The following is a 12,692-nucleotide window of genomic DNA, read 5'->3' as shown; positions in this document are numbered from 1 at the left end:
GCACACGATAACATCGGCAGCAGCGTATATATTAAAGATCTCCTAAACACTGCAGGGGTAGGAGATATTTACAGTACCTACAGGTAAGCCTTACTATAGGCTTACCTGTAGGTACAATTAAACAGGAAGACTTTACTTCCTATTTAACCATTTGCAGTCAATGCAAATTTTACATTTTACACACATGTTAAAATCAGTATTTTTTTGCTAGAAAATAAGCAAACTACACAAATTATTTCTAATGCACACAAACACAACATAATACCCGTCAGCCTGTCAAATTTTATTCTATTTCACTGCTTTAGATTTCTTTACAATTTTTTTTATATGTGAATATATGTAAAATATATAATGTGCCCCTTGAAGTAAAAAGATTGGAGACCTCTGCTTTAGTAAATACATTCCAATACTAGAAAACTGTAGTAGTAAATGTATCTTTGCCCGCCTTTCAACTCCACTATATTTTATACAGTCAAGTAAACTCCATGCATTGTCACTGGAATCAGTTGCTCATATCATCTACATTTACTATTGTGTGTACAACGCTGTGCCTTGCACTTGTGTTTTTCTGATGGTGGAACAGCTGCTGTCATTTTGCTGTAACTGTCAATATGAAATAACATTCTATAACACTGCATTTCATGTCTCCAGATCAAGATAATAGAAGGCTCCACAGAACACATCATTCCAGGGCTGAGAACCGATTATGGTGTGGAGAATGTTGACTTTGTATTTATTGATCATTTTAAGGAGCGATACACTGCTGACACCAAATTACTTGAAGTAAGTATCTTAATTAAGACCACTGCAGGAGAATTATCTTGGAAAACATTTGATGAAATTTAAGCTGCACTGGGGTACATAGCCCAAATACTGTTCTTATCAGAATGCTGACTTATCGCAGACTAGGTGTTCTTCCAGGATACCATTAGGAGGGTCTTAGCTGACAGCAATAAACATTCCCTGAACGTCACAAAGTTTAGCAGGCAAAATGTGCCTGCTTTCAAAAGGAGAGTGTAGTCTTTTATTGGAAGTTCCAGGTATAAATTCTAAGATTCATCATAAGAGAAGAGTGTGGTGAAAAAGTTGCCAAGGCTAAAGTCAAAGATATGACCTTAAACGTGGCCCCAAAAGTCAGGTGTATACAGTACTATGGAACCTGAGTGTGTGCTTGTGCTATTCCTACCTTGGCTTTACCTTAACCTGAGTACACAAACTGACCACTCATGCCTGATGCAATGCTTTATAGCAGGGATGTGCAATTAGCAGACCTCCAGCTGTTGCAGAACTACAAATCCCATGAGGCATAGCAAGACTCTGACAGCCACAAAAAGCATGACACCCAGAGGCAGAGGCATGATGGGACTATAGTTTTGCAACAGCTGGAGGTCCGCTAATTTTTGGAGTTTCTCTGTCCTTGCCATTACATTTTTGCACTTGTCAAAGTCATGCAAATTTTTACATTTGCCCATTTTTTTCACTGCTTTCAACATATCAACTTTAGGGACAACATGTTCACTTGATGTCTAATAAATCCGACCCACTTTCAGATGCCATTGTAACAAGATAATCACGGTTAACCGTCTGTAAGTGATGGTCTCAGAGTACCGCCACTCAAGCTAAGTTTCTGAAGGTCTATTTGATGCAGCATAGCTCACATGTACACAATAGGCCTTAGCAAGCTGCTGTGTGTACCACAGTTCAATTTTTTATAAAAATATTAACAAAGCCTTGCCTGTGTGAGCAATTTTCAGTGTTGTTAGCATTACCTTCTTTTTCATCATGATGGTGCATAATTAAATCCTGGAATGTTTGCAGCCTCTCTAGCTGGTTAACTGTCTTCTTCACTATATGCAGGATTGCAGGCTACTCAAGAAAGGATCAGTGCTATTAGCAGACAACGTTGTGTATCCTGGTGCTCCAGATTTCCTGGAATATGTAAGGACAAGTGGTCGCTATGATTGTACCAACTACCCATCTCACATAGAATACTCTGACAAGCCAGATGCGCTGGAAAAGGCTGTATTTAAGGGGTAGTGGTCATCCACGCAACGGAACCTGTTAAAAAGCATACTAAAAATACTCTGACAGATGTAATCTGAAAGTACAGTACAATTGTAAAGAAAGGTTTGCACAAATATCTTTTAAAGTGAGGCCAAACACAATGCAGAGGCCTGAAAGCATATCTAAACCCAAAAACAAGAATTTAATATATTGCAGATTATCGTTTTTTTGTAGACTTTGTTTTTCTGTATGATCATTTGGTGATCCTGAGAAAATAAACACTATTTCTGGGTGTCTACACTCCATTGTATCTATGGAAATTCCATAGTTGTCACACATGCTGGACTTCAAACGCGTGCTTTTGTTCACCTTCATTACATGGTGAATTGATGGAACTCATAGTTTAAACAAGAAAGATAAGGATGCGTGTGCTTTTCACCACCCAGGAAGCAACAAGGGTACTGTATTGCTGGCAAGAGCAACAGGTAGTTTTTTTTTTCTTTTTAGTGAGTTCAAAAAGAAGTGTTCTTGGTTTAAAAAAAAAAAATAAAAAAATAATGCAGCCTTCACATTTAAGGACACCTGCAATATATTACACTTTTATTTTTGGGCTTAGGTATGCTTTAAGAGCAGTGGACGTTTAGTAATGCCAGTGCACCATCAGATTAGGTAACGGAAGTGACATTCCGTCAGCTGCGCGTGCGTCCACCACTACCAGGTTTGCTAATCCGACAGAACATCTGCAGTCAGAAGACTGCAGCAGACATTTTACTACATCCAACATTACTAATTTAACAGTAATTTTAGCAATAAAGTGAGTGTATATAAATATAGTATGTTGACATATGTGATGCTGTTTGGATGTTACATTTTGAAAGAAGATGGACACCAGCAGTAGGAAGGTGGCGGAGGCCATGTTGGTACGCCCCGCACTGCTCAGCGCTAAACCTTTAGGCTTTCAAAATGAAACAGCATCACAGATATTTATATATGCTAACTTTTATGCTAAAATTACTGTGAAATTCAAGACGTATGTGGGTGTAGTAAGATGTCCGTTGCCTTCTTCTGACTGCAGGTGTTCTGTCAGATGAGCAAACCTGGTAGCGGTGGAACGCATGCACAGCTGACTGACCGTCACTTCCTAATCTGACGGGTTGCAGATTCTGACAGAACACCGGCCATATACTAAAAAACATCTCTTGATTTGATGGTTTCAAAATGCTCTTTTGCACAAGTAAAATGTTTAACACAAAGATAACATTACTCTGATGATAAATGATTGTTCATTGATCAAATTGCCCATTTTGTGAAAGCTACTGAATTAACAGTTGAAAAAAATAATTCTTCCATTATATCAATAGGTATATGACCAACTCTATATCTGATCTCATCACAGTTCAGAATAAATGATGAACATGTTGACTGGTTATGTAATTAAAGTCTGAACCTTAAATGTTCACTGTTGTATAGATTTTTTTTCCCCCTCCACCATACAAAAATCATCGTAGGAACCAGGGGCAGCGAGGTGATGGCTGCTGGCTACACTTGCCTGCAAGAGGCAGTTCTAGTTAACAGCACCACTTAAACAGAACATAATAAAAGGTGGTTTTGGGAACTTCAGTAGCCATAGTTACTATGTGTAATGGCAAGTTAAAAATCAAAGATTTAGGAAATTTGTAAAAGGTTTGCTACAGTATCCCAATGTTCCTTCATTCCCACCCCTCATAAAACATAGTACTCGTCTCAAAAGCCTTTTTTTAGGAACTCTTGAGCCCCATACTAATCGTAGTACAGTGGTTGAGCCAGTTTTATGCCCATAAAGTTACTGCCCCAGAATTGGCACACAGCCTTAAAAACATAAAATGGCTACTCCCATAACTAAATTCTCAGATTGGGGTCTTGCTTTTGTCACAGACTCACTTTAAGGCTGGGTTCACACTATGTGCGGCCACGGGACACAGCAGGGGGTCCGGTGCGTTACCGTTCACCATTTCAGGTCCGAATTTTTGGCCGAATTCGGACCTGAAACTGAGCCAAAGATGCACAGGACTCTTCTGCTGTGCGCTCTGTGGCCGCCTGTCATGCGAATTTGATGCGGTGAAACCCAGCCTAAAGTGGTTGTAAAGGCTGAAGGTTTTTTACTTTCATGCATTATATGCGTGAAGGTAAAGCAAAAAAAGTCTGTTTGTTGCTAACACTTACCCGAGCCCCTCTCCAACCATCAATGTGCATGGGATTTTTGGCTGTCCTTGGTGTCTCTCTCATCATTGACTGACTCCTGCTGCTGTGCCTCAATCACAGCCAGTGAGCCAATGACGAAAGAGTGGAGCCAGACGAGGACTATGTCTTATGGAAGCAGAGTGGTGCTTCGGAGAGAGCATGCACCAGTGCTCCAATAGCAAGCGGCTTGCTATTGAGGACACTGGTCAAGGGGGAGGAGCCAGGAGCACCAGCAGGGGACCCAAGAAAAGAAGGATCGGGGCTGCTTTGGGTAAAACCACTGCATATAGCAGGTATGCATGACAGCTTTGGCATTTAAATTAAAAAAAAAAAAGCTTTTAGAATCACGTCAGTGATGTGGTCAGAGTGGAAATGAATGACCTAATCTAACAATTTAAATACAATGAAACATTCAGTAGTTTTAAATAAATCTCAGTTTTTGTTTGGATTTATGTACCCTAGGTAATAACCAAACAACATTTAAAGACAAGTACAATATCCCTTATTAATGATAACAGACTATGGTAAGGTGCTAACCTACCAAGAACTGAGTAGTTTGGAGGGTCCAACTAGATGATATAGCACCTACACATTAAGGAAGCCCCTCAATCCACAGTTTTAAATCTGAAACCAAATACATGTCTGAGCAGCATAAGACGTTTGGCATGTGCTAAGCACTTTTGGGTTGTTAAATTCATGGAAAGAATTGGTCAGTCCTCCCAACTGAAAGTGTTATAGAGTATCTCTTACAAACGTTTTATGGCATCCCTTCTGGAAATGGATGAAAAAGGCCATACCAAATTGCAAGGTTTAGTTGAACCTGAGCATTTACATGCTGAGCTATGGAGAGGCACACAATTCAGGATTATGGGTGACCGAATTGTAAAAACTGTATTGTATGCCAAAGACTGGACAAACCTGTATATGTATTGTCAGGAGCATATAAAATGTGATGGTTTGTGAAGGGCTTTGCTCTTCACTATCTGCTACTAAGGGAGAGAACACAAGGGAAGAGGCAGTTTTTCGTCCAGGCATGGTTTATTGAAAACAGGTCAAGCTTGTCATCTGTTCACACCTGGCACTGTACAGGCATTCTGTCTATCCAGTTTAGTAAAACATCAGTATATATATTACACAATGTTATTTCAAACATGTTTGAGTTTGAATATATCACTTTGAAGGGGAAAAGAAAAATCAAAACTCTTCACCTAACAATCACTGTAAAACCAGAACTGTTTCTTTCTTTATAATTATTATATTACAGTCTAAATACAATTCAGAAATCCCATTGGCTTAACTTAATATGAAAGTGTAACAGAGGATAATTGTGGGAACTTTCCAATAGAACATTTTTTCCATTCTGCTTATATCTATCATGAAGATGTGTTTAAGGCACATGATAGTTACAAACATATTTTACTTGTAGTTACTAATCAAACGGTCATCATATTGCATTTTACACCTTTGACTGCCATGCTTTTAGAGATGTGTTGAAACATTCTTACAACTTTGTGTTTATTATTGTGGCAGTTTTGCGTTGCTTTGCACATTACATTGTTCTCAACTGAATCCAACGGTTATTAGGTTTTAGCCAAGACTTAAAAGCCTAGGACTGGATAAATGGTGCTGCCATAAGGCTATGTAAGACCCACACTGTTATTTGAAATGGATATAACCAATCCTTTATTTTAATACCAGCCTCAAAAAGAGGAGGTCCATTTTCTGAGCAAGTGCAGCTTAGTGACACTTTCCAAGTTAATGCAGCCTGGATGACCTACAGCCACTGTGATGCAGGCAGTGGAGATTCATTCCCTTAAAGACTTCATAAACTTGCTAAGATGTAATGCATGCGATACACTGAAATGACTAGCTCCCATTGGGATTTCACAGCAAAACTTCACAAACTGTACAAAAAAAAAAGTATAAAAATGAAAAAGTATAAAACATCTGAATATACCAATAGATAGAAATGCAAAATGTGTTAAAAAAAATCTTAAAACATACATTTGAGATGTGCCTGCCAAATGTTCTTATGATGGAGGTAATTAGAGTACATAAGGTGGCGTCATGTCTTCTTGTATTGAAGGACAAGGAATATTGTTTTGGATGGATGTTTCCAAATGTCTACCAGAGTGCAGGCAGAATGGAATCCTTAGCCATCAACGTAATGGAACCCAACAATACTAGATTCTTGTGAACTGAAAAGCACCATTATCATTAAAGCTAAACTTCAGGCAGAAATGGTTTCAAATATTTATATAGTTTGTTACCTTCAATCATTCTTTGTGTAACTTGATTCAGCAATCCAGCCATTGATAATGTAGCACAGGTCATTCTCATTGATATCGATTTTATAAAACTAGCGGCTGCTGTGCCCTCTATTTTCTGGACCACCGAAGAACAATACCCAAGCTCAACTGCAAGTGCTTCCCTTCTGAAGCCCGGACATAGCTTAGATTTCTAAATGGAAGCATTGATATTGCAGAGATTATAAAGATGAGGATATGCATGTTTAACATTTATTTAGGGACAAGGAAGTGTGGATAACTATTCATAACTAGCCCAAGGTTCAGCTTTAATGTTATGTTGGCCTACAAACTAACATGTATAAAAATCTAAGGTTACAGCAAGTTTGTTCTTATATGAAGGTTTTTTTTTTTTTTACTTATTTAGTGAAATACTTCCCAAATGGCAACAGCAATGCACTGTGGTAAGGCAACTGCTGTTCGTATGATATAGATTTACTCCATGTTTTGTGTAATGAACACCTACAGAATCAATTAAGCAAGAATATATTACAGCATAATGCAAATATTGTTGTCTGATTAAATATATTATTGACTAAATTAAAATCTAAAAAATGTGTTATAAATAAAAGCATAATATATGAGTGTCAAACCAAACAGGTATTTTTCTGCCATATTTCTGCACAACTATCATGTACAAATGAACATGGTTGTACAACTCTGCTCTAAAGTACCAATATTTTCACACAGTTTTAGGATTTCAATTATTAACTCTATGAAATTAAAGTGCAAGTCACCAAGCAATACCACATCTGTCCACAAATCCTTGCCTGCATGTAATCTTTGGACACGAGCTGGATAGTCCAATGTGTGACATATTGGTGGCAGAAATGTGCAATATATTTCTAATGTATGTATTCCTTACATGTACCAACAAATACTGCTAAACGTAGCCTTTCCTATGGATGTTTTTCCTATAATTGGCTCTATTCAGGTACAGGATGGCGACCTACATGGAACTTCTAGCTGGGCAGGTCTGATGAATGTCGACTAGAAATACAGGAAATTTTGTATAGTAAATCACTGATCTCCAAAGAAGAAACAGTTACTGTGTGTTGATATATCCTTTAAAAAATCTAAATGCACCATCTTACAATCTAGTAAACACCATAGGATCAATACCATTTACACAATTATTACCATGTGGGCTACCTACAATTATCAGGTTCCATCAGCTGCGTAACAACGTAAAATCCATTATAAAAAAAAAAAAAGTCACTCAAAATTTTCAGCACCAGAGAGAATATAAATATATATATATATATATATAACAGTGTTCATAGTCAGATTACAGTCAATGTATTCATGACAGATCTACATGTTTCATTTTCCTCTTCTAAGTAACAAGCTATGCCTGGGTTTGACTCACTGCTCAGAGTTTGGCACTTTTATCTCTACCACTCATGTTAAAATGATCTACTGTAGACTATATATAGATCCAGCATGCTACTGACATATGACATTTGCCGATGACAGGAAAAATCACATAAAATGCATGAAGAATGTGGTACTGCTGCTTCACATATAGTCAAATCCATGGCGGAAGCATTTTGGGTGCGATTTACTGCAGGCATAATGTTCACCCTAACCTGTATTTCAAATAGCCAATAGGGAGTTTAAAAAAAAACAAACAAAAAAAAAAACGTCATTTTCCCAAAGCGTGATGAGAAAAAGTGAGCCCAGACTATACGAATATTACAGCAATAGTAAATCAGCCCCTTTACATGCTGGAACATACTTTGGAAAATCCAGCCAATAGGAGCTTGTATAACCACTGCACAAAAAAAAAACTGACGTTACTAAGTAGTACAGGTGTAGTAACGCACAATAACCAAGCAGAATTCATCTTCCACTGGTTATGATTAACTGAACTGTCTTCTATGAGCATTGCTTTTCACAATGTCACTGCTCAATACTGAGTAAGCCTGGGAATCCCTCTATGTCCATTGATGTCAAAGTCCCTTTGGACTAGTTTACAGAACATGGCAAACAATTTGCCTGCACTGTATATGAGCGTCAGACACTAATCACTTGATGATGAGAATCTACAACTGACATAAGAAATCTATTTACATATTTATATGTAATGTTTGCTGAGAAACATCACAGCCCTCTCACAGTAGTTGCTGACACTGAGCAGGTGCTTTTTATTTTTATTTTAGAGATCTTGTTGGGCACTAGCTATATTTTTTGGATCACTGAGTAATTGTTAGAATTGATCCAAAGTTTTATTGCAAAAAAAAAAAAAAAAATGTATGCAGGGTTTATAAATATCAAATACAAAGACTGCTGACTAAAAGATCAGAGAAGACATTTGGGATCAGAGGGTACATCATGTAGATGTGCAGTCCTTTTATGCAGCATTCTATCTATTTTACTTTAGATGTCTTTGTGTTATAATTACCGGTATCTAATATAACAAAACATTATTATGGCTAAGAGTAAGGTTTTCTGAACTCTAGTGCTCATGGCCAGCTAACAATATATGTATTCACTACATATAGTCCTGTTAGGCCGCTCACCTGGCACCATGAAAACATCAAAGACTAGAAAGAAGAAACCCTGTTCTCAGTCTGTTTTTTTTTTCTGCCGTTGGTATCCCAAAACGTCTAAGTAATTCCTCTGGAATCGCAAGTCACTGTTCCAAGCGGAGGACAAAAAATACAATATCGGGGGCTGCTGATGCGATTCCAGGCAACAGGCTGTGCACATCAGCTATAGAAAATGACCTAAACCAGGCCATGTCCTTGAAGGCATGCTTTGTATGGTAATATAGCATCTTTGGACACGAGCTGGATAGTCCAATGTGTGACATATTGGTGGCAGAAATGTGCAATATATTTCTAATGTATGTATTCCTTACATGTACCAACAAATACTGCTAAACGTAGCCTTTCCTATGGATGTTTTTCCTATAATTGGCTCTATTCAGGTACAGGATGGCGACCTACATGGAACTTCTAGCTGGGCAGGTCTGATGAATGTCGACTAGAAATACAGGAAATTTTGTATAGTAAATCACTGATCTCCAAAGAAGAAACAGTTACTGTGTGTTGATATATCCTTTAAAAAATCTAAATGCACCATCTTACAATCTAGTAAACACCATAGGATCAATACCATTTACACAATTATTACCATGTGGGCTACCTACAATTATCAGGTTCCATCAGCTGCGTAACAACGTAAAATCCATTATAAAAAAAAAAAAAGTCACTCAAAATTTTCAGCACCAGAGAGAATATAAATATATATATATATATATATAACAGTGTTCATAGTCAGATTACAGTCAATGTATTCATGACAGATCTACATGTTTCATTTTCCTCTTCTAAGTAACAAGCTATGCCTGGGTTTGACTCACTGCTCAGAGTTTGGCACTTTTATCTCTACCACTCATGTTAAAATGATCTACTGTAGACTATATATAGATCCAGCATGCTACTGACATATGACATTTGCCGATGACAGGAAAAATCACATAAAATGCATGAAGAATGTGGTACTGCTGCTTCACATATAGTCAAATCCATGGCGGAAGCATTTTGGGTGCGATTTACTGCAGGCATAATGTTCACCCTAACCTGTATTTCAAATAGCCAATAGGGAGTTTAAAAAAAAACAAACAAAAAAAAAAACGTCATTTTCCCAAAGCGTGATGAGAAAAAGTGAGCCCAGACTATACGAATATTACAGCAATAGTAAATCAGCCCCTTTACATGCTGGAACATACTTTGGAAAATCCAGCCAATAGGAGCTTGTATAACCACTGCACAAAAAAAAAACTGACGTTACTAAGTAGTACAGGTGTAGTAACGCACAATAACCAAGCAGAATTCATCTTCCACTGGTTATGATTAACTGAACTGTCTTCTATGAGCATTGCTTTTCACAATGTCACTGCTCAATACTGAGTAAGCCTGGGAATCCCTCTATGTCCATTGATGTCAAAGTCCCTTTGGACTAGTTTACAGAACATGGCAAACAATTTGCCTGCACTGTATATGAGCGTCAGACACTAATCACTTGATGATGAGAATCTACAACTGACATAAGAAATCTATTTACATATTTATATGTAATGTTTGCTGAGAAACATCACAGCCCTCTCACAGTAGTTGCTGACACTGAGCAGGTGCTTTTTATTTTTATTTTAGAGATCTTGTTGGGCACTAGCTATATTTTTTGGATCACTGAGTAATTGTTAGAATTGATCCAAAGTTTTATTGCAAAAAAAAAAAAAAAAATGTATGCAGGGTTTATAAATATCAAATACAAAGACTGCTGACTAAAAGATCAGAGAAGACATTTGGGATCAGAGGGTACATCATGTAGATGTGCAGTCCTTTTATGCAGCATTCTATCTATTTTACTTTAGATGTCTTTGTGTTATAATTACCGGTATCTAATATAACAAAACATTATTATGGCTAAGAGTAAGGTTTTCTGAACTCTAGTGCTCATGGCCAGCTAACAATATATGTATTCACTACATATAGTCCTGTTAGGCCGCTCACCTGGCACCATGAAAACATCAAAGACTAGAAAGAAGAAACCCTGTTCTCAGTCTGTTTTTTTTTTCTGCCGTTGGTATCCCAAAACGTCTAAGTAATTCCTCTGGAATCGCAAGTCACTGTTCCAAGCGGAGGACAAAAAATACAATATCGGGGGCTGCTGATGCGATTCCAGGCAACAGGCTGTGCACATCAGCTATAGAAAATGACCTAAACCAGGCCATGTCCTTGAAGGCATGCTTTGTATGGTAATATAGCAAAGTCAAAAGGCAGAATTAACATTGCAAGCAAACAAGAAAAAAAAACTGTCCAAATAGGTGTAAGAAGAAAACAGATACGATCTCATGTACTGTCTTTGGTACATCACCCATAGAGTTGATGCCAGTAAGCAAATTGGGATATCATAAAATGGAAAAATCTTGCAGAAAAGTCACACAATAACCGAGAATGTGTTATAAATTTTGTGTGACCAACACATAGTAATTACACCTGTGGTTTGATGGATATTACAAAATGTATATGCGCTTCAGTACAGTGGGTTGGTGCACAGAAAAACGTATTGTGATACAGCAAGACCTGAAGCACTGCTGAGAAAATAACCATTGTGAAATTAATTTTGCTATTAATGATCACCCTTTTCAAAACATTGGCCCGGGGGAGGAATGGACAGTCATTAATGCCGTTTCCCCCCTTGCCCATTACGCTTCCACAGAAAATAGAAGACTCATGCTCATATATTCAGAGATCATACATCAAGCTGTGCCCACTGACAATGCCTTAACTGCTGGAACAGAGAAACACAGTTATGCTCATAAATTTACATACCCTGGCAGAATGTATGACTTCTTGGCCTTTTTTTTTTTTAGAGAATATGAATAACAAAAACTTTTCTTTCACTCATGGTTAGTGTTTGGCTGAAGCCATTTATTATCAGTCAACTGTGTTTACTCTTTTTAAATCATAATCAGAACAGAAACTACCCAAATGACCCTGATCAAAAGTTTACATACCCCAGTTCTTAATACCGTGTATTGCCCCCTTTTTAACATCAATGACAGCTTAAAGTCTTTTGTGGTATTTGTGGATGAGGCCATTTATCTTAGATGGTAAAGCTGCCCATTCCTCTTGGCAAAAAGCCTCCAGTTCCTGTAAATTCTTGGGCTGTCTTACATGAACTGCACATTTTAGATCCCCCCAGAGTGGCTCAATGATATTGAGGTCAGGAGACTGAGATGGCCACTCCAGAACCTTCACTTTATTCTGCTATAGCCAATGACAGGTCAACTTGGCCTTGTGTTTTGGATCATTGTCATGTTGGAATGTCCAAGTATGTTCCATGCGCAGCTTCCTGGCTGATGAATGCAAATGTTTCTCCAGTATTTTTTGATAACATACTACATTCATCTTGCCATCAACTTTGACCAAATTTCCTATGCCTTTGTAGCTCATACATCCCCAAAACATCAGCAATCCACCTCTGTGTTTCACAGTAGGAATGGTGTACCTTTCATCATAGGCCTTGTTGACTCCTCTCCAAATGAAGAGTGTACGGTTGTGGACAAAAAGCTCAATTTTGGTCTCATCACTCCAAATGACTTTGTGCCAGAAGGTTTGAGGCTTGTCTCTGTGCTGTTTGGTGTATTGT

The 12,692-nt window shown here is 37.8% G+C and overlaps 1 protein-coding gene across 1 annotated transcript in view; it reads left to right on the top strand.

Moving 5' to 3' along the window:
* Positions 1–3,461, top strand: part of LOC141141086 (catechol O-methyltransferase-like) — a 28,690-nt gene extending 25,229 nt beyond the window's left edge. The window contains exons 4-5 of the mRNA XM_073628797.1: positions 652–783; positions 1,858–3,461. Of these exons, the coding sequence (XP_073484898.1) occupies positions 652–783; positions 1,858–2,037 (312 nt within the window). The 3' untranslated portion in view covers positions 2,038–3,461. The remainder of the gene's footprint in view (positions 1–651; positions 784–1,857) is intronic.
* Positions 3,462–12,692: the final 9,231 nt, after the last annotated feature.

This window comes from Aquarana catesbeiana, linkage group LG01 (assembly GCF_042186555.1).
Source record: "Aquarana catesbeiana isolate 2022-GZ linkage group LG01, ASM4218655v1, whole genome shotgun sequence".
Lineage (NCBI taxonomy): Eukaryota > Metazoa > Chordata > Amphibia > Anura > Ranidae > Aquarana > Aquarana catesbeiana.
Note: the sequence above shows the minus strand (reverse complement) of the source record. Positions and strands in the feature narration are given on the sequence as shown.